The sequence below is a fragment of the Postia placenta genome (assembly GCF_002117355.1).
Source record: "Postia placenta MAD-698-R-SB12 unplaced genomic scaffold POSPLAscaffold_7, whole genome shotgun sequence".
Classification (NCBI taxonomy): domain Eukaryota; kingdom Fungi; phylum Basidiomycota; class Agaricomycetes; order Polyporales; family Adustoporiaceae; genus Rhodonia; species Rhodonia placenta.
The window spans coordinates 15,261-36,715 of record NW_020169838.1 but is presented as its reverse complement, the minus strand read 5'-3'; the positions used below and the strand labels follow the sequence as shown (position 1 = coordinate 36,715).

Below are 21,455 nucleotides of genomic sequence, written 5' to 3'. Positions count from 1 at the left end.
CCAGCGCTTTCCCACGAGCACTTTTGAGGGCCATATGTAACCGGTGCTAGTCGTGCGGTCAAACCTTGTTCACCGTCCGCGATCTTCGCCCTCTCGGCTAAGCGGTCTGTGCGGCACGGGAGATCGAGAGCGCCCGTTTGTATTCGCGAATGCTCATGATGCTAGTCGGCTTCCCAGTCTCACTCTGCAGCACCTCGCGGAGTAGTCTTGCGCAATGTGCGCATAACATGACGTCCTCCAAGTGTGAGGCCGACTTAGGCGATGACGAATGAAACCATTTCGAGGCGCGTTCTCAGCGCATGAGCTCACCTATCAACAAAGCGCTATGTCATATGCAAGAAACAGATTCAGAAAAAAACACAATGTCCCTGTGTCTCTTATTACATAAGAAAGCGATTAGGTACTGATGGTAATGTATGTACCAGTACGCAAACAGTCTGGCGATGAAGAGGCATAGACAGGTAGATGGCGACGCAGGCATCGTGGACACAGTGATAGGGCCAGGGTGTAGGTGAGGCAACGCGGAAAAGAAACAACATTCGCGCTCGCTCATTTGTCTGCGCCCTCAGGATCGACCTAGTCCTAGTCCTCGTCCTCTGTGCCGGTGCTGGTGTCGGTGTTGGTGTCGGTTCTGCTGTCGTTATCTTCCGTCTCGTCCCAGTCGACCACTTTCCGACCGGCTCCGCCTCGGCCTCCACTTGTGACATCGCTGGTGCCAACCTCCTCGTCCTTCCGAAGTCCTGCTTGCTTACCCTTTGACGCCAGCTTCTTCGGCGTGTGTCGATGCTTGTCACATCCGTTCTCGCTCCTGACATGCCGCATCATCGCATCCTTGCGAAGGAAGCCCTTCCCGCAGCTGTCGCAAAAGTGCGCCGGTTTTATCTTCTTCGTGCCGCAGCCATATCGGTGGCGCCTCATGTCGGCTCTCCGGGTGTAGGTTTTGTTGCATCCCGGGCGTGTACATGCGTACCTTTTCGTCGCTTTGGTGCTCCGAGGCTTCTGGTATACTCGCGTACTCTTCTTGGTAGGATGCGCGTCGTCGAGGTATTCATCGTCGGAGGCATTGCGCTTCCGCCCTCGTGGTGGTTGAGCTCGCGAAATGCTTTTGGAAGGAAAACAATCAGGTTCGCCGCCGTAGGTGCTACCGTCGTCGTCGAGACTGTCAGCTGTCTGATCACCTTTACTCGGACGGACTTGGCACAATTCCGGAGGATGCGCTTGTTTTCTCGACTCAGAGTCCTGCAACGTCGGCCTACGAGAACGAGTGACTGAGGGACCTGCCGGCTGTGCTGTCCATGCACGCTTAGTTCGACTTTTCTTGGCAATTTTTATGTAATTCTTTTCTACAGCGTCGTCGTTGTCGTCGCTGCTGCCGCTGTTGTCATCTGTGTCTTCACCCAAGAGGTTACTGCTGTCGTGCCGCCCATCCTCCTGTTCCTTATCTGACAAGAACAGATGAGCGGGGAACATGGGTGGCATGCATGATGGGTGTGCTGTGGATGTGGATACTGATGCAGCCTCGATGCTGGCGCCTGCAACCACGGTCGCTGCAAGAAAAGGGTTACGCAATTTTGATGGCCCTGCGAGCGGACGGTAGGACAACGCAGATGTCGGTGGGGCAGGTATGCGCGAGCGCAATTCGCGTGCAGTGGGTGAGGAGCCTGACGCTCGAGGCTGGCCGTGCTTGCGCTTCAGGACCCCGGTTGGCGAGCCCGCGAGTGGAGGCGATGTGGCGATGGGGGAGGCTGACTTAGATGGTGTCGACAGGTGGGGTTCTACCATGGCCGGCCCCCCGACCTCTGCGTCACTGGACGGCACCTCGGTAGCGCCGTCGCTGTCGGTCAATGGTAAGCTTTGGTCCATCGACATCGTCGACGCATTGGCGTTGCGCCAGTGTCGATACTATCGCTGACACGTCCGTAGAGGAACGATCAGTGTAGCGCCTCCATACGGAGCCGTCCCAGTACGGCAACTCTGGATTGAGGAGAGTTTGTATCGGATGTATTGTGACGGGTGCCACCTCCACCGGCGCCGACGGCTACGTGAAGGTACGTAATCATTCATTATCATAAACCACTTGACATACCTGTACGTGCTCTTCTCTCGAGAAACCTGTGGCTGCAGGTGCGCCGAGGAGATCCTCATATTCTGTCCGTCTAGAACTCCCTACGTTCAACACCGCGAGAGACGACTCAAAGTTTGGTGATCTAAAACTCGTTGGGATACCTGGGCCCTCTTTGCCACCGTGCAAGGGCGACGTTGACACATCACCGCAGGTACACATCTGCACAAAGTGACGGAGCCGGTGCTCTAGGTCCTGGAAGTCGTCAATGATGTCGTGCTCCTTCTCGGACCACATCACGAGGACCTGCTCTTGCCGCTATACCAGTCGATCAACGCTCCGATCACATCGCATGACTAGTTGGACACACCACAAGTGCGGCAGAGTGAAGCCTTGCCATCTCCAGGTCGGAGAACTTATCGAGGACTGGGATGCGAAGGTATCCACTGGCATACACTGTCGTCTGTACAGAGCTGAGATTACTGTGTGAGTTTACATCCGACTCAACGATCAGCAACGCTCACGGCATGTTTAAGATTCTCTGTACAGCGGTGCTGGTCGCTTTGACAGTGAAGCGGTAACCCAACTTAGCGGCGCCGTCCGGGAACGAAGGATCGCAGGTACGAGGCAAGACATAAACGGCGTCATGAGTGAGCATCGAGACAGCTGAGACGGTGCTGTCGAGCTCAGAGCGAGATTCCAGGAGGGAGTCTACGAGGTTGCCGAGGATCTTCAGTTTTGGAGCCCCCATGTTGGATGTAACGACAAGAGGGAAGAAGTCTCTCGGGGGATCAAACATTAGGGACAAATGCTGCAATCGTTGCTCAAAGCGTGAAGGGCCGTATGTCTACAGCGCCCGTCGCAAGGTTTTATTGTGGCCTCGAGGCTCGTCTCTTATTGAATGACCAAATCGGACGTCGGACCTAGAACAAAGTTCGGAGTCGTTTGATTCTTCTGACCGAGGTAAATCTCAGATAGCTGACCACAATTGGCGCACGAAATGGACACGGAGCATGCCGCCAATGACCTCAAGGTCGAGGGCAGCCGATTCATCCACTAATCAGCTGGCCATAGTGTTCTCAAACGGCATAAGCCTAGCAGCGTCTTAGTACGCAGCATGGAGCATCGATGTATGTGCCAATTGTTCACAATGTAACTCAGACTTCCCAGCGATTCAGGTACAAGGTTTTGTCTGGCTCCTTGGATTGTGTGGTAGTGCCATTCTACCTTATGCCACCATTTTGTTTATGATTCTGTCTGACAACTGGCTGCCTACTTGACTACTGTTTGCACCGGGCGCGGAAGAGGGGTTCGTTCCGCCCCAAGGCTATATCGCTCCAAGAAACGTTGACTCAAGCGAGGAAGACGTGCTTGCCAATGCATCCGCAGATGAGCAGTAAGACGACACCTCGGATTGTCCATTGCAGAAAAGAGGTGTGCCGTAATAGCATTTGCCTTCAACAATGTCGCGGCATATTTAGTCTCTCATTGTCTTCATATTCGCCGTATTACGAGCGCCTGCTGCTGCGCAAACATCTCATCTTCAAGGCCACCATCTCACCCCGCGCCTCACCTACTCCGTGTTGAGCAGGCTCGTGTATGTGACGTCGCGCCAGCCCTGCAGCGCGGACGTCAACACCGCATGGTGGTGTGGGCTTTCAATGGTGAAACAGGGAGTAGTGAAGAGTGCGCACAGCTCTCTGAACAGGGGAAAACACTCCAACCTGACTGTTACGACGCGGCATTGTGCATTGATTGACGCTGGTGTAGCAACAATCGTACAGTTGTATGTGCCTTGACAGGCCTTGGAAAAAGTATGTGATCTCTCATCACTCCGTCCGCATCCTGTGGTCCCCATCGGATTCTGGCCATTGCGAGGCAATGGCCTGACGGAGCTGATGCTGAATAGCGTGATGTTCTAATATGACCTTGTGGTTCTTGTCAAGGGAGACGGTGAGGTGCCAGGTGGTTGCGCTAGAACCAATGATTTAGTCTTTTCGCTACATAAGGACAATAGGGACGACATCCCATCAACACAGCATTGTTCGAAACACACCGTCTCAGCTATAGAAGGCCTTCAATTATGGGAGTGTGAACGCAACCGGAATGAGTTTCTGTGACTGTAGGGATGAGGTAACCTGACAAGTCAGAACTTGCGCCTTCATCGTCGAGATATGTATCTTACATAGAATACAGAGCGGACTGTGGGAATGTTTGGTAGAATTTGATATCCCGTCTTTAAGGTTACCTCTACGTAGACGCCTCTCCGCGCGTGCGCATTGCCATTGATGCGATAGTCGAGATTATTCTAGTACCGCAACTAGGGCATTTCAAGCGCTGAAAGCTTGCAGAGGCGAGTGCTCGACCTTCAGCCAAGACAATAATCATCTGCTGCAATATCAAAGGAGAGATTTGAATGAGCAAGACCACTAGGTAATCGACATGCTTAAACAGTAAGCAGCCCACTTCAGGGCGACTGATTCTTGCTGGAGGCGGCATAGCGGGCCGCCTCAATGGTACATGGTGGCAAAAGACTTGATGCGCTCACGATCCCCAATGAGCGCTAAGAGCACGTGGCAGCAGACGCCGATAGCGGGTGGCCCTGAAAGAGACAGCTTGCTCTTATCTACACCTCATCGCTCTCGACTGTCTCCCACGGTACAGCTCAAATTCAACATCAGCATAGTCTGTAAACTATGGAGAATCAGCGCAGGATGGATTTATCGAGACAGCTTTCAAGGAAGCATGATCCCGCTGCGTGAGACGAGCATTTCACCGTTGATGCGCTATCTGAGTTGTCCAACAGGATGCACATCTCAACTCGAGATCCTCGATGCACGGAAATATAAAGCACATTGTACAATCAGCGCAGTGGAGAGTCTACAAGGCTCTGCTTCTACCTGCCGGCTAAGCGGTGCGTCACCGAATTGACACGTTTCCTTCGCGACATTTGTCCTAGCACGAATCGAAGATTAGAGGATCGTGCTGGACAAGGCACATTCACTTGCCATCGGGTAGTACAGTCACCAATCCCAGAAGATGTCCATCCATGGGCACCTGCGTCTGCCAATCTGGAGCATTCACTTGTGATTACCTACAGCGTATTCCGTGCAGACAACACCCCATCTCCGCGAATGTGTGATTCTCGAGGTGTTTACCGTCATATGGCCTCTCTTCACTATTTGTGGCTGACCCCGCCCCTTCGCGAGGACGTGATACGCGTGTGTCCTGTGTGAACGTATCTAGTCTACCTGTGACGGGGGCCGTCAGCAGCCTCCTCCAAGGCGCTGCTGTCTGTCGGTAGTATGGGCCCGGATGGGCGGTCTATGTCTACTGTGCCCCGATGCATACCGTAGACAACACAGATAATGTCCTCGCCATGTACGCTCATCCGTTCTGTATCCAACTCTGTCGTGGAATCTGTTGGCTTGGTAGTCGGGTTGATCCGTGTGGTCTAACCTTCGCCCTGCATGATCATCGCTTGCTTGACTGGGACGATCTGACTCAACCCAGGAACGAACGGATGGATCTGGAACCGTCGGGGATCACGAAGGACCCCTGATGTCTCACGAACGGTGTACTATGTGTTGTAGATCTGTCGGCGGATCTGACGTATTCGAAGGGCGAGCTTTGTGTGGTCCATGCGTGTTCGTCCCATGCGGTCGTTGCGTGCTCGGATTGTGATCTCCACCCACGCACGATGCACTTGGCCGCGCGTGAATGATCGAATAGGGCAGCTCGCTGATAATATCACTTTTCAGGCATGGGAAACTGCGAACAATGCTTGTTGCGTGGCGTGTAGAGCGCGGCATGGGGAGTAATGCAGTACCAAAAATAGTCCAAGACGAGGAACGAAATCCGGCAACGAGGCAAGCAAGGATGAAGACGGGGATGGAGACCATTACATTCGGCGAACCTAACCTCGCGGGGTGTCCGCGCACTCGCTCTGTCAGGGACTCGCAACCGACGCGTGATCGCAATGTTCCTCAGTCAGCCTTCACTATCTTCGCCATCCTCACCGCCGTTTCCCATTCAAGAATTTCGTGCAGCCCTTTTTACTGCCCACGTGACGAGCGAGGGCGTCGCGGCGATGGAAGCCCCTGTGGCACCTCCCGCAGAAATACTTCTTGGGGATTGCCTCGCCGTTTGTGGTGCAGCTCTTGGTTCCCAATTGGTGGCGTAGAAGATCCGCCGGCCGAGTGAATGAGCGATTGCAGCCCGGCCGTGCGCAGGGGAACTTCGCCGGTTGGCGCTGCTTGGGAGCACGCTTGGTCTTTTTCGACGCGCATTTCGTTGTTTTCGACGCGCACTTAATCTTCTTGGGAGGACGTTCAACGTACTCGTCGTCCTCGGGGGACTTTCGCTTGGCTCCGCGAGTAGGCTGCGTCTCCTGTGACACTAGTCGATAATCCCGGCACTGGGCTGCAGTGCGTGTAATGAATTGGACAACAGCCCCCTGCGTTGATACACTCACATTCGGTGGTTTCAGAAAGTGATATCGAAGTATGCTTGTGCTCGAGGCTGCGGCGATCGCAGTTGCGACGTGCCGAGCCTTCTCCCTCGTCTTTAGTGTTTGTCTGGTTCTGACATATAATGTATATGTCAGGCTAGATGACGCGGAAGACGGGATGTGTACTCACGCATGTCGTTGAGGCTGTGCGGGAAGCCTCTTGCAACCCAGCCACGGGAGTGTGCTGTTGGACGTCGCTGGCGTCCATGATAGCGCCCATAACCATGGCGGGGCTGTCGTACCCCGATGCCGGTGAATCGGGCGAGCGCTGATGCGGTGTCAGAGGCGGTGAGGTAGAAGATATCTGCATCAACAAAGCGAGAGTACGAGAGGATTGGAACAAATGACACACCGATTCGCCGCCCCCGTATACAACAGACGGGTCGAGGAGCGTGTCCATGGGAGACACGGTGTCCATGGACTCCGCCTCCGCGCACATGCGCTGAGGCGAAGTAGACATGAACGTTGTCGCTATTCAGGTGAGATGGGAGCTTACAATTATGCCCGGCTTCCAGCACGATTTGTCGACGACAATACCTACCGGCTGTTCGTCGCCGCTGGGTGCCGTCAGGCTTGCCAATGATACGTCGAACTTGTCGAGAAAAGCTTCGGTGGAACACATTGTTGATTCAACAGGATCAAGCGCACTACACGAAGGGGGGGTAGGCAGTACAAGTCCTCAAACTAGCGGTGGACAAGCGGCGGCTGTTTGTCTATGAGTGCTCAGCGAGCATTCGGAGCGCGCCTGAGGGTATCCTAGTATTCTATCCCATTATGGCGATGTGGGACCGACGGACAATGCTACTGGTGAGCTTCTGGCTGAGATTTTCCACTCCGATGCTGAAATAGTTCACCATAGAATTCCACGAAATAGGCAAGTAAGGGCGGCCTTGAAGTGGCCTGGAACCGGTATATGGGAGCCCGTATTTCTAGCATCTCACCGGCATTGTCTTGCCCGCGCCGAGGCCCGCAACTATTAGTATCTTAGCTACTCGTTGTTCGAGTGCCGCTGCAGCTGAAGGTGTTACTCCGGGGAAATTGTACCACATATTTACCATTTACCTTCACAACTGGTGAGTTCTTTCTTTGAGTAGCTGTTGCTTTCAATGCCGGAGAAAGGAAGACGGCGGAGGGTCACATTGCGTGTAGAACGTCGTGTGAGTATCCTTCCGATGGAATGATTCTCCGCTATGCCTTCTTGTGTACCTATCTCGAAGATGCCATTGTAGCGCCTTCTAGATGTTTGCGCCGAGAATACGATTGCGTTGCAACAGCCTCTTTTCTACAACAGTACTGAGTAGCAAGAACTCTCCGGATTCGAGAATGACGGGAGAGGAGGACCACTAGCAGTTACCCACCAACGACTGGCTAACTTCTCGATTCGGAGTGCGCTGCTCTCCGCGATCCCATATCATCGGAAGCTGGACAATGGGACCCACGGAACAGCGCCCTATAAGGCTTCCCTTTCATCCCAGCTTGTCCTGTTGTTCTCGTCGCTGCGCAGTAAGCTGGGCATCAGTAATTTGTTCTACCTCGCATGCGACTGATACCATGCTGAGAACGCGTTTTGACAAAAGATGAACCTGTCTTCTTTCGGCGCGAGAAGCTCACGCGGCACCACTCAGTCTCCATCGTGGCACCAAGTGCTCTCAGACAGGCGTGTCATCTTAGCATGTGTCCGTTCAGAGCGCTCGCCTTCCTAATCTACTGTCTTCCACTTGTCATAGACTGAATGGTTCGCTGTACACCACTCCTACGGAAAAGCCAAGTAAGCGATACTAACTAGACCGTGTAGAGGTAAGCGTATTATGTGTTACAGTCAACGATGAGAGGGCAGATTTAAGAATCAGGAGGGAGGGAGTAGGATATGACTTTTTGAACAACTCGTGTCACCGCAACGGACGAGGTCAATCTGACTAAGAGACATGAAGTCAACAATTTGTCTCCAAAAGAATAGGTCCTGACCAGATGTAGTTTTTCTGACGCGCTGCTGTGCGAGAGGACTCGTGTCTAGGCATCTCGACACTACATCCTTGGCACCTCGCTGGCGGCCTTGTCCATATCCTACGCAGTCTCGAGCAAGCCAGCGATTGAGCCGCACGTTGAGACGATCGAGCGTTACACCCTACGAGTGTATAGTTGACGCCCTTCCACCGCCGAAGTTCTGAAAGCTTGCGTCTCAAAGTCGCCGTAGAGGGGTGTAGATGCCGTCAGAGAGCTGAAGAACACTTGTCTCTTGCAACCAAGCGGCATCAATTCGAACCTTCAAAAAATACAATAGATGCCCCCTACCGTCGTGGCCTCAAAACATTATATTATCTTTGTGTCGAGCACGAGGTGGCGGGTAAACTCACCGGGACAGCAATGTGGTCGCATATAGCGCAAAGCTTCTACTCTATATCCACTAGTGGGTAACTGCTGTCAAGTCGACGGACCTGGAACATTTTAGTATCGTCTTGTCCACGTCGAGAAGAAGGATTCTCACCGAGAGGAAGCAGTCAGGCAGGTGACCAACGCCGAGGAGAGTGTCGCACCACAGCAGACTCAGAAAATCAGGAGCTGCGTTAATGCCCGTGGCCGTTAATGTAGACGGCGCTGTGATGCTACAACAAGCACACCAGCGGAATGGCCGATGATGCAGGAAGTTGTGAGGTGCTAAGCACCACGCATGGGTAGCTGGTATATCTGGTCAATATAACATATCAGGAATCAAGACCACCGGAAAGCTGCATTGAGGTGAGCTGTTGCTCCATACAGATCAGGACATCCTGTCATGACGTGGAAGATGGAGAATAAATTCAGTTTCAGTCGCTCTCCATGGGAATTCATGAAGGCTCCATACCTTTAATCTACGAGATTAAATTTCAGGGGTTTGTTAGCGGATAGTAGGTGCCAGAATGGTCAGGAGACGCAGAGCTTGGAAGAACACCGCCTCAGAACCATGCCACATTGCACAAATGGGGAGGAAGAGCGCACAAGTTGAAGTTGTTGGCTTGCAGCCATTGTTCATACCGGAGGAAGCCGAGAGCCCACGTGGTAAACGCGGCCCTCTTGTCTGAACTGAGCTCTTCGGAAAATCTCCCTGTTCCAGTCATGCTGCTGCATGTCGCTGTGAACATGCTATGCTATTTTAAGCAAGGAAAATCATGTAGCAGAGACGTGGAGCTTGAATTCTTCCTCCGCTACGAGATGCATAACACTGACTTCTGACTTCGTAGGTACCATACTCTCCCAACTGAATACTGCGACGCAACAGACCTGAGGATACCCATTCCCTCCCGCCTGTGAACTACTACAATGGTGGAGCTGGATTATGCTCGTTCTCGAACTGACAGTGAAGCCTTGGCCTCGAGTGCTTTCATCCGAGTATGCCGGTAAACATGCACGCAGTCTTTCTTACGGGTTGACCACGTACTCCACTATAGCGGCCACCGCATCCCGCCAACTTGATCAACGACAACTTCTTGATTGCTAGGATTGCTAGGTGGCTACCTTGTACTCGGAAAAAATGACATGTCACGACGATGCGGGATCAACATACGAATAGTACAACGTTCAATAGGAGATAGTCGAGCAAAAATCAACATGGAAACGACGGATGCCATAGTCAGCACGGAAGCATACCGGTATGGAGATGCAACTGTTGATCATCCACTCATACTCATTTGCTCTTCCTCATCCTCAGGTCTGGCCAGATTCTCATCCTCCGAGCCGGCCCCGCTGTCCTCCTGGTCGTCCTCGTCCAGGTCACGCCACTCCTCGTGCTGTCGAGCTCCGCCGCTTCGACTCTCGCTCGAAGCACTGTGCGTCGGAACCTCCTTGCCGCTCTGAAGCGCAGCTCGCTTCTCTAGCCCACGCAGATACTTCGTACACGCCGCCGGCCTCTCCGTACAATGCCGCTTTAAGGCATCTTTGCGATTAAATCCCCTCCCACAGCTGCTACAAAAGTGCTGCGCCGGCGCTTTCTCCCCACCTGGCCCAGCGCAAATATCCATGTGACGCCTCAGGTCGAACGACCGAGTGAAGCTTTTGTCGCACATAGGGTGCGAGCAGCGGTACCTCTTCGTCGTCTTGACAGTACGGGGCTTCTTCCGTCCTCGCTTGCCCGACTTTGGTTCATCGTCCGCATACGCACTGTTAGGACTCTCGGAGAGAGTCCTTTGTGCTCGTGCCTTGCGCTTCCGAGCCGATGGGCGTGACTTGGAAATCGATGTCCCTCCGTCGTTAACGCCATCGTCTGCGTACGTGTCCCTGCCCCTCGAGCGTAGATACCGCTGAGGCTTGCGTCCGCCAGGCGACCGCGGAGATTCCGACTTCTTGACCTTTGAAATCCTCTTTGTCCGCCTATGTGAACGAGTGGCAGGCGGACTCACAGGTAGCGCCCGAGACCCGTCTGTGCTGATCGCCTGGTCCGTATCTGCCGCGTTGTCACCTCCATCATTACTTGTGGTGATGTTCATGCAGGGGCTGCCGTGTCGCTCGGATCCTCTTTTCGGATCTGTCGGATGCAGGCCAGAAGGGGACACAGGTCGCACACTAGGTGTGCGCGGGCTAAGTATGGGCGGTGTCGCCATCTCATCGCGGCGGCTTGTTTCATCGTGAGGCAAGGGAATGGGTGTAGAGCGCGACCTCGACAACTCGGACGGCGGACGGGAGTGTGGCTCGGGCATCGCTTGCACGTGCACGTGCGAATGCAAGGGACTTGTAGTAGACGTGGAAGACACTAGCGGCTGACCACGGCGGCGATTGAGGTATCCTGCCTGCGAGCTAAAGAGCGGGAACTTCGGTATCTGCAATGAAGGAGTCGTGGATTCAGGGGAAATTTGAGTGTGACGCTTCCATTCGGAGCCATCCCAATGTGGTAGCGTTGGGTCGACCAGAGTTCGTATCGGGAGAATCTGGACGGATTTCCCCGCTGCCTAGGTGGAGGGATGGTACGAGGGTCAGTACGCTGATCCACTGTCACATGTGAACGCAAATGGGTTGACATGCCTGCAGTCCTTCGTCTAACCAAGAGCTAGCAGCATCAGGCACATTGAACAACCCTCGACATCCCTGCGTATTGTGGTACTTTGTGCGCCATGATGCGAGAGACGACGCGTGCGCTGGAGGATAGCGACTTTCTGGTACACAGACTGCCTGTTCGACATCGCACGAGGACGATGCGCATGCCCGCCGTAATGAGTGGCAGAGATGATGCTCCAGATCTCGGAAGTTGACGTTTCTATTGTTCCTATCAGACCACATAGAGAGTACTTGCTCTTGATGCTGTATCCGCCGCTTAGTACCTCAATCAGACTGCGTAGCCAGCAATACATACTCCAAGTGTGGCGCCGCAAATTTTCGCCTCCTTCGGGTCGGCAAAAGCATCAAGACGGGATTTCAGGCGTATTTATTGATCGAAACTGCACTAGGCGCGACACTGACAACAGGTTTTGAGTGTGGATGCACGTCAATAGGTGGCCTCGCTCACGGCACGTTCAGGATATAGTTTGCATAGCGATGCTCGTGGCTGTGACGGCGAGACGATGAACCGTGAGAACAAGTACATTGCCAAATCAGGCATCACACGTGGGCGGTGGCGCAGATGTCGTCTGTGAGCAGAGAGATAGTGGAGCTTGGAGGAGAACTTTAAGAGGGAGGCCTCGAGCTCTTCAAGCTCTTGCGCACTCATGATAAGGATGTGGAAGGACAGATAGCGCCCGGGGTATCAAATGCTACAGTCATTGATTTGATCGCGAAGTCCGCAAAGGCGGTCACCATAGCGCAATCCTTCAAGCCCGCATGGGAGGCCCAAGTCCCACAGCGTCCCAGAATCACGGCCCGGAGTGATCATTACCTCCTGTAAGAGCTATATTATAGACTGTTAATGGTGACGGACAGTGTGCCGTGTCGTTCGAGCGCAAATCAACGTGATAGTACAAGCAGAAGAGGCGCAGTGTACGTATCTGCCGCGTGGTACAAGTCGGATATTAGCAAGGTGGTGACATTGACGAGATCCACGAGCAGCGTCATCTTTGGACACAACCATCTGCCAGCCACCAAGAAGATCACCGTGGGAAAGCTGAGTATCGCGGCAACAAAGCGAGATCTCGCATAATGTTTACTCGTGACACCACCGACCAGTCTAGGCTTGCGCCGTCACCTCCAAAGTTCATACAACATCGAAGTGATGTATCGCTAAGATAAATCCTATGCTTATGCAGATGCTAGCTGCAACATTCGCTATCGACGTCATGGGAATCACGTCCACAATGACTCCCATCCTGGCTGTTGAAGTTTTTTGAGGCCCGAAGCGAGAACGACCGACAAAGAGATATCGCGTTTGTCTGTCAAACGCGTAAGGAACATATAGCGACTCGCGCAAAACCTGCGAGGTACTACAAACAATGCCAAATACGATGGCATGCGCTCGCCACAATTCTAAGTGCCAATTTAGCTGTGAGCGCCAGTCATGTCATGCGGAGCCATCATACTATAGTACTTATCTATCAATATTACTCGCAACTGCCAAAACCACGGCACGGGGACACTAGAGACAAAGACTCGCAAGGATGAACGGATGAGGATTGCAAACGCCGCACTAGCAGAACTGAAAGTGTCAATTAGACTATCAGTGCTCCGGCACTGTCAAGCGCCTCCTGCACTCTGACGTTGTGAGAGGCGAGGCACATAAGCAACCACCACCATGCGAAACGCGATCGCCTCTAAATCGACACAGGTAAGTGAAGTATATCCCTAGCCCTTCTCTATGACTCAATTTGTGATGTAGGTTGTTCCGCGACACCGGACAACGTTCCTGGATCTGAACGACGATGTCCTTGCGATGATCGTCTCTGATTTCACTACCAAGGACTGCCTTCAGCTCTCTCTCGTCGCGCGGCGGGTCCATCTACTCGCGAAGCGTCAAGCGCTGTCTTCAGTGACGATGGGGTCGGTGCAGGCCGTCAAGCGCGTCTGCAGGTACATGCTCGAGGATGTGGTCGGCCGCTTGCAGTGGATCCGGCGGTTGTCGGTGTCTGCCTTGATTCCAGACCAGGGCAGTGGCCGCTCCTCGGATTTTTTGCGGAGAGTCTGGCCGAGGAAGGAACCGATAGCCATGGGTCTCCTTGTTTCACTCTTGAAGCAAGCAAATGGGCTTCAATATCTACATGTTGGGTATGTCGACAACAATCTAGAGTTCGACCACGCACTCCTCGATGCTATGTGTGCGCTCCCTAACCTGGTTGAGCTTGAGCTGCTAGGTGGGGGTGGGTCCGAGACCCTGAAGCTGCTTGATGGAATAGGAAGCCGGCCGCGCAGCCTCATGCTAGAGGTACAATCAAACAACGCGGACAGGGATGCAATAATCTCCCAGATCGGGAGGTTCCAGGAACTTCGTACGCTGTGTCTCGATTGAATATACACGCCACAGGACTCTGATAGCACGAATACGGTGCCCTTCATACGCAACCTGCGATACACATGGCCTAATGTTACCGACCTCACCCTGACCCATTGCGAAATCCATCTTCCTGCGGTCCTCCGTGCCTTCCCCAATCTGCGTGCCCTAACATTCGCAGAGTGGGGCAACCTGCGCTTCGCGGTTCCCGACAGGCCAGAATACTCAGTTCAGCCGCGAGGGCCGGCTAGCCTTGAATACGTCGAGGGTAGCGGACACCTATTCGAGAACTGGCCCACTGGGCGCCCTGTGTATCATATTCTCATCCAATCCATGCTCGCAATCCCTAGTCGGTGGGCAATGGACGGGCCCACACGCTGTGGTGATCCCGAGATTCCCATCCTGTTGCAAATGGTGCGCCATGCTGAGCCGGTCATACTCACCTTCCGCATCATGGCGTTCGAATCTCTGAGGGAAACCTTTTGGAAGAGCCTAGCAGCCGGTGCGACCAGATTGCGGTGTCTTGAGATCGAGTTGTTTCTGTTCAGCGAAACGCAGGGCCTCATGTCGGTGTTTCTGCAGTGGATGGTAAGTGTTCTGTGATGATGTGCTTACGCTGCTGAAAATGCATATTCTACAGACCAAAGTACCATCAAGTCTTTCGCCTATCACGTCGTTGTTGTACCTCGAAGTTGCCCTCGATTGCAGCACATGGCGTTGTTTCAGCTGCGGAGAAACCCCGGAGCCTATTCTGGATCAAAGCCAGGAGTGCGCAGAGCGATTCGCATCGCTTGTCGTTGCGCAAATTCCCTCTATTCGCTACGTCTCTCTTGGGTTCGGTCACATGGCATCACATATACATCCCGTACATACCCAGCCATTCACTGGCAAATTGTGGATGTGGAAGGTGGAGAATACTGGAGGAAGGCGCTCGCTCTACCTTGTCTCCCCAAATGCCGCTCAACGGCTGAAGGCGCTGCTGAAATCCCCTCTCCCTTTGTACCCCTCAGCAAGAGAGTAAAGGTGCGCTGCCTTTGAGCAGTATAAAGGACGATCCGGTACCAACCCCTAGCACAGGGGATACGTCCATTTTTAACCATCGAATGAGGCAGAATACAAAGCCTAGGGGCCGTTTTCCATATTGACGGACATACATTGACGACATTTACATTCGTGCTCTACACTGAACACACCCTTTTTCTGAAGAGGCTTCTACAGTATCCCCCATCCTTCACAGCTCGAGTTTGATACGATGATACATCTCTGCACCCTTGCGCATCTCGTCAGCGCTCTCCGGAGGCGCCGGTCGCCCGTCCAGCCCATACGCCTCGACACCAACGTACTCAAACGGCGGGACCGCGGGCGGGACACAATGTACGGCCTTGACGCCGTAGTCTTCGTATGTCCACGCGTCGCCTGGTCGCTCAGGCGGGGCGAGCAGGATGGCGTTCAGTGCGTCCATGGAGATGTCCTCATCAAAGTAGTTGAGCGGGGTTAGGAAGAAACTGGGGAAAGAACCACCGTGGCATCAGCACTTATGTACATACACAAACCTCGGAAAGCCTACCTCGACGTTGCTAAATTCGTGCGTGTATTAGGGGCGTCTTCGGCTTGCGGCTGCACACGGATGTATAAGCGAACACTTCGTGCTCCGTGAATGCAAGCGTACCAGATGGTGCATGCCCACGTTGATCCACGCGACGAGGTCCTCCTGCGTGATGTTCTCTCCGTCGAAGAACTTGTGGAAGTCCACCATGGGTGCTCCAGGCAGGTTCTGGTTCCACATGCTGCTCGACGACGGCTCTGTTTCCTTGCGACGCGATACCGCAAGGTTGTACCGCGCCCAGTTCGCGTTGTTCAGGAGGCGCTTCGAGCCAACCACAGTCTGTAGCACCTTAGCATCAACAACAAAGCCCGGGGTGGACGACGGAAGACACACGTTGTAGATGGGCGAGTACCCAGGGTGGACAGCGTACCCACGTGCGATACCCCACCGGTTGAGTGCTTCTGTATTCACGAGCGCGTACCCGCCCTGGAAGTTCTGCGGGTACCGGAGAAGCGCGTCGTTCTCATTCTCGATGATCTTCCGAGTGATCTTCTGCTGGAGAACCGTGCTGCCCCAGTCGTCCTCGAACCACGGCTGCGAGACTTCCTCCTGCGCGGTGTTCGTGAACAGAAGCGAGTTCTTTGGGCCAGCGATATCCAAATCTACCTGCAGCGTTGTGAGCGACACAACGGTCAGGATCTCCTAGCCCTTACCTTGAAGTTGATGACATGGTCGTGCAGCGAGCCCACTGAGAAACAGCCATCAGTATTGTACGCGATGACGACTCGGAATCTTGCTTACTAGTGGTGTCGCGGATGGCGGTGCCGTATCCTTCTTGCGTCGACTCCCAGAAACCACCCTGGAGGTACCCAGACGCAGACAACTTGACTTCGATAGTGCCATCGAGTTGGAAAATGTAGTCGAACTGAACGATATCAGCCTGTGTCGATGATACCAGAAATAAGGGTACATACCACTGCAAATAAGAATTAAGCCATACACTACAGTCAATATCCATCTCAATATCGACACTGAATGAACCTACGGTAATCGTAGCTAGACAAACAATTAACTGCTGCATTCAGGACAGAAAATACGCGCACTCACTTCCCAACGGTCGAGATACTGCGCACGACCAACACGTAGCCTTTCACGGCGCCGAACTCGCCTTGGCTGTATCCCATGTGCCGCGTAATTGGGCGGCCAGTGTCGTGCTCGAAGATGCAGATTGCCCTCTGCCGCGTTACACTACCAGTAAAGCCGTGTGTCGTCGCAGGGAGGAACACCGCCTCGTGCGGGCAGTCGTATCCTGGAAGCATGTCACGTACAGAGCCACCCTGTACGTGAAAATTATCAGATGTCATGCTCGAACTGGAACGTGCTCAGCTCACCATGCCAAAGTAGCGGTCGAGCCATGCGGTGCTCGACTGCATCGGGTCATTGCCAGCTGTGCGAGTGATATGAGCCGACGTAACTCGTTGAGAAGCAGATATACGTACCGTACTGTGCAATGGCCTCTTGCGGGGCAAGCTACACCAGCAATCAAAAAATTCGCACTCCCCCCAGGATGATCTGACTCACCTCATAGATCAGCCGCTCTCCCTTGAACCGAATGTCCCACAAACTCAACCCCATGTCACGATCAAAGCCCAGGTACATGCCCCAGCCCATCCAACTGATGTACTGCGTCGCGCGGTCTACGCGGAAGCGCAGTCCTGCGAACGACACTGCGCGCGGGCCAGGGAGATGGTCCAGGTCACGCGGCGTTGTATCTGGTCGCGTGCGCGACGTCCATTCGACGTCCTTGCTGTCAGGTCGCTTGGGAAGACGCTTGAGCGAGCCGCCGTGGAAGGCAGTCATGAACTCCTCCACGCTATCGAAGACTTGATGGTTGTACACGATCTGTAACGGACCTGTGAGCAGAGAATGAATGGGAATACAGCGAACGTACCTTCAACAGCCTCCACTCGCGTGGGTCCGTGCCAGACATATCAATGTAGAGGAAGAATCCGACGGGGTGCAGCCAGAGACCCGGAACGTTGCGCCGCCAGTTGATCCATGTACGGCGGAAGGTGCCGTCGAAGCTGAGTGGCCCGACGGCGCCTGCGACGAGAGTGTCGTTCGGGAGGCCGAGTGCGACGCCATCAAACAATTCCTGCACGGCTCAGGATCGCTAGACGCGCCAGGATGATCGATCGACACACCTTTGTTGCCTCTGCGAGCGACGGCATGATGTCCGTCAGGATCGGATTGATCTCAGCAAGCGTCGTGTATCCTCGCGCATTATACGGGATCGCATCGCGATGATAAACCTCGGTTAGCTCACGTATGCCCGTCTTCCCGTCAATTGGGAGAGGCCCAATGAGGTAGTCCTGCACGTATGGTTCGGCGGCTGCGCCGTGGTGGATCGTCACGCGTGCATAGCGATCGGGTGGACCATGAGCAGAGGGATCATCGAGGTAGAACAGAGCGTCTGCCTTTGCTGGGCGGAACGCGCCGATGTGATAGATGAAGTTGTCAGCGATCGACACGCGGCTGCCAGGAGTGAGATTCAGGGCTCGCTCGGGCGCGTCGAGCCAGTCTGCGATTGCGACAGTCTCGAGGACAGTCAATGATGCCCAGGGATTCACAGGCGCAGGAGGCGTCGCATGCGGTGGCAGCCCGGACGCACATTGCTTGAGAGGCTCGTCGTCCACGTCACTGAACGGCAATTCGGGGGGCGTACGAAGGTACGGCGGGACGGCATAGTACGCAGAAAGCGCAGCTGTGGCGAAGATGAAGAAGACGCCATATATCAAGCGCCGAGAACGAGGTGGAGGACGGGTCTCCTCTTCGAGGACATCCACGCTTTTAAGCGGCTGGTACCCGGCAGCCATTATTGCTCCTCGTCGACGGCGACGAGACGACAGGAGGGTTAGCCGTTCGTCTCGCGGTGGGAGCGTGCACGCTGAGTATAAAAGCAAGAGACGGTGACTCAGCCGGTGCCGTTCACATATCGCTGCGGCCTGGAGCAAGATTGCAAGGCCTATCTTCAGACGAGATACGAGGCCAAGCGTTCCGCCGTGGGGCAGCGACTCGATTCATCGCGGAACCGGGATGCCTGATCTCCAGCGCCTAGATACACGCGCATCGCGCGCTGGGCGCCGTATTCAAACCAAACTATGATTATCGAGGACATGCCATGTACTATTGGCGGTGAATACATGCTAACCTCGGGGTTGACGTCGTCGTATAGATACAAGTTCCCAGACTTTTTTTTCCTGTGTGGCCCGGGCAATGTTTCTGTTCAACCCTCCATCACAGTCACGGTGACTCGCCGGGCGCCTGCGCGTCCTGACACGGTCCCGTGACTGACCTCTGCATCAAGTCGCGGCGAGAACTCATTCCCCACCTCGCGACATTTGCTCGGTACTTAAAATGTGACGTTGGACCTACTGTATGAGAAAAAGTACAACTATTGAGCGGAGACGATGCCACTGCTACATCTACGGGCGCTAGTTCCTACCTTCCGTGGTTGTGAGAACCATGTCTCTGAATCTCGTGCATTTTCTGTGTGGGTGCGCTCTCTGACAGGGTGTTATTGGATATATGATATTGACACGAGAAACTCCTTCAAATTCCAGGAAAACAGCAGGCGTTACTTATACAGCAGATAAAAACAAAACGACTGTAGCGATGGAAGTGTTGAACGAACAAAGGTTCTAACCATAGTAGAAACCAGGGAAGCGATATGTACATGCCTGAGGATGTTCAGAGAAGACACACAAAATTGAGGCTCGTTGGCCGGTTCCTACGAGGTGACTCGCCGTAGTGGACGTGGCTATCGCTCGAAACAGTTCCGCCTCATCCCTCTGCCCTGAACACTGCCTTCATATCCCTACACGCCATTTCTCTACAAGTGCAGGATGGGAAACGTGTGAGAGAGCTGGGGAGGGCGCCACGCGCTCGTCCGCTTCTTTGTCAAGGTAGGCCTTGCATCGGTATTGGATGGATGGGTTAAGCCGTAGGCACTAAGGATTGTATAGGGTCGTGTGTGATATTGCGAGAGATGACGAGATGTAGGATACATAAGGGACAAATAAACATGAAAGAGCAGATATCAGCGCAAGGAACGACGCTACAACAGAGAACTCACCCAAAGCAATATTGATCCTGCACGACGCTGTGACATAATGAACCCTCTTGCCGAGCGGTCTGTCAAGGTCAGCCGATTCCAGGCTGCGCGCAGCCATGGAGCATGCGGCAACGTGCCCGCCGCAAAGGTCAGCTGGTTCGGCTTGTGATACGTTCGTGTCTTCCAGCCTGCTGGAGCCGTGCATAGGTACCACGACTGAGGTGAGCGCGTTTTGGTATGTGGCGGTTGCTGTGCGATCGCTAAGGTTTGGCACAATGCTCATGAGAAACGAAGCGCACCTGCATCCCGCCATACATCTCGGTCTCTTGGCTATTCGCTAATATGTAGGACAGGAACGGGTTAGTCGAGGTCAAATAACCCCGAGTATACGTAACAGACACCCATGAGCACGAGTCGTTATGCTCGAGGGCAGGAGACGCTTCCGAGAGCAAAGTGCCAACCCAGAACTGAAGGAAAAATAAGATCATACTGGCCTTCTAATGAATAAGGCGAGACAAAAAGCAATATTCACAGCATCCACCTGTGCCGCAGCGAGAGCTCCCGGCAACGTCGAGATATCCAGCGGGATGAGTAAGCAGCAAGACAACTGCCTCGGCACGTAGTCAGCATATCATTAGCGAGAAAAACATCAGCAAGCAGAGCAGTACAAGGGGATAGCAAGTAGGATAGCAGAGCCACAGGGAACATAAGAGGATGACTACGAGGAGACGAACGATGGATCTGATCATGGTGATCTTGAGTCCGTCAAGAAAAGGCGCACTTGCTATTTCTGACAGGAAACGCAGATACAGATGAGCAGTCACGAATCTGAGAGGCATTACCACTCACCGTGAAGCACGACCCACGATCATAGCTCCAACGACACTACACCCATGTCCTGCTCAGCCATGCACGTTCCCGCCGTATGCTTTCCTAACCTTGGCCTACGAAATGTGGTATGGCAGGTCCGATGACTATAGTGTTAGGAATAGGCAAGCATCGTAGCGGGCTGAGACGCACCGCACGGAGAAGCGAGATGGTCGAGAAATAATATACCCGCTCGCCGATGTACTCGTCAAAATAGCTCTACACGGCCCGAGTAGTGACGGCGAGCGGTCCCGCAGGTAGACCGGCCGACGGAACGGGCACGCGCCGGAACGCAGCACAATTGGAGGCCGTTTACAGAATGAAGGGGTCGTGCGAAAGAGAGCCATGTGAGAGAGTAATCAATTTTCGAGACGGAATGTGGTGTAGTAGGAATGCTCACCCGGTATACGTTGAACCTCTCACACGTCGGGAAGGGATGGTAGCGTTGCATGTACACCGCCCGATAGGCAGGCAGCCGGCCAGAGCCATGCGCAGGCGGGACGGCGTTCATGCTGATGACGGCAGAATAGGTTATGATTATGCCTTGCGATTGACTTGCAGTAGCGACAACGAGTTAAAGCTACAAACACGGGGAGAATGGCTGCAGACGCACCTTTTGCACTTCAGCAAACAAACGACCAAAGCTGGTCGTCGACTCAGGAGAGAACCGAGTAGCGGCGAGAGAGAACAGGCCGGAACGCAGCAGGGCTTATCAGGCGCGGCAGGGATGAACGTAAATGGAGTAAATTTGAGGAAGCAATGTTGATCGGAGCGTCGCCGCGACACAAATGGACACCTGGCCGAGCCTTTTGAGGCCAGCCGATGCCTGCGTATTGCCATAATACCGCGACGCGAGGTAACGTGTTCACCCCAGATATCGCCTGCAAGCACATGGAATGTCTTCGGAACAGCTAAACCAAAGCAACGCCCAAGATGTGGTGTAGTTTCGACGGTATCCAACGGTGTTGATCCCAG

General features: G+C 53.9%; 7 protein-coding genes across 7 annotated transcripts; 2 read left to right on the top strand and 5 right to left on the bottom strand.

The window, feature by feature from the left end:
- Positions 1–582: 582 nt before the first annotated feature.
- On the bottom strand, positions 583–2,861 carry POSPLADRAFT_1142667 (hypothetical protein; the record flags this gene model as incomplete). Its single annotated transcript, XM_024485456.1, has 6 exons — positions 583–856; positions 971–1,902; positions 1,952–2,038; positions 2,087–2,380; positions 2,433–2,508; positions 2,587–2,861. The coding sequence occupies 6 exons, from the start codon at positions 2,859–2,861 to the stop codon at positions 583–585; spliced, it is 1,938 nt and encodes a 645-aa protein (XP_024338719.1).
- Positions 2,862–6,077: 3,216 nt separating this feature from the next.
- POSPLADRAFT_1142797 (hypothetical protein) lies at positions 6,078–7,194 on the bottom strand (the record flags this gene model as incomplete). The annotated part of the gene is made up of 5 exons (XM_024485475.1): positions 6,078–6,484; positions 6,537–6,645; positions 6,703–6,876; positions 6,925–7,014; positions 7,114–7,194. 5 exons carry the CDS (start codon positions 7,192–7,194, stop codon positions 6,078–6,080), a joined length of 861 nt encoding a protein of 286 aa, XP_024338718.1.
- A 1,042-nt stretch (positions 7,195–8,236) lies between these two features.
- On the top strand, positions 8,237–8,824 carry POSPLADRAFT_1039864 (hypothetical protein; the record flags this gene model as incomplete). Its single annotated transcript, XM_024477607.1, has 2 exons — positions 8,237–8,488; positions 8,549–8,824. A coding segment is annotated over one exon (192 nt), but the record flags the coding sequence as incomplete, so codon positions are not given.
- Positions 8,825–9,505: 681 nt separating this feature from the next.
- Positions 9,506–11,242, bottom strand: POSPLADRAFT_1143450 (hypothetical protein; the record flags this gene model as incomplete). Its single annotated transcript, XM_024485565.1, has 4 exons — positions 9,506–9,681; positions 9,777–9,861; positions 9,988–10,070; positions 10,234–11,242. The coding sequence occupies 4 exons, from the start codon at positions 11,240–11,242 to the stop codon at positions 9,506–9,508; spliced, it is 1,353 nt and encodes a 450-aa protein (XP_024338716.1).
- Positions 11,243–13,260: 2,018 nt separating this feature from the next.
- POSPLADRAFT_1046433 (hypothetical protein) lies at positions 13,261–14,974 on the top strand (the record flags this gene model as incomplete). Its single annotated transcript, XM_024479029.1, has 4 exons — positions 13,261–13,293; positions 13,345–13,958; positions 13,998–14,541; positions 14,594–14,974. The coding sequence occupies 4 exons, from the start codon at positions 13,261–13,263 to the stop codon at positions 14,972–14,974; spliced, it is 1,572 nt and encodes a 523-aa protein (XP_024338715.1).
- Positions 14,975–15,184: 210 nt separating this feature from the next.
- POSPLADRAFT_1046432 (hypothetical protein) lies at positions 15,185–18,375 on the bottom strand (the record flags this gene model as incomplete). Its single annotated transcript, XM_024479028.1, has 15 exons — positions 15,185–15,458; positions 15,521–15,570; positions 15,623–15,838; positions 15,893–16,165; positions 16,213–16,247; positions 16,301–16,424; positions 16,474–16,475; positions 16,545–16,555; positions 16,607–16,836; positions 16,891–16,946; positions 16,999–17,029; positions 17,081–17,401; positions 17,451–17,654; positions 17,704–18,199; positions 18,233–18,375. 15 exons carry the CDS (start codon positions 18,373–18,375, stop codon positions 15,185–15,187), a joined length of 2,466 nt encoding a protein of 821 aa, XP_024338714.1.
- A 993-nt stretch (positions 18,376–19,368) lies between these two features.
- POSPLADRAFT_1143620 (hypothetical protein) lies at positions 19,369–20,991 on the bottom strand (the record flags this gene model as incomplete). Its single annotated transcript, XM_024485585.1, has 7 exons — positions 19,369–19,509; positions 19,635–19,862; positions 19,913–20,080; positions 20,463–20,498; positions 20,528–20,557; positions 20,634–20,699; positions 20,881–20,991. 7 exons carry the CDS (start codon positions 20,989–20,991, stop codon positions 19,369–19,371), a joined length of 780 nt encoding a protein of 259 aa, XP_024338713.1.
- Between the last annotated feature and the right edge of the window lie 464 nt (positions 20,992–21,455).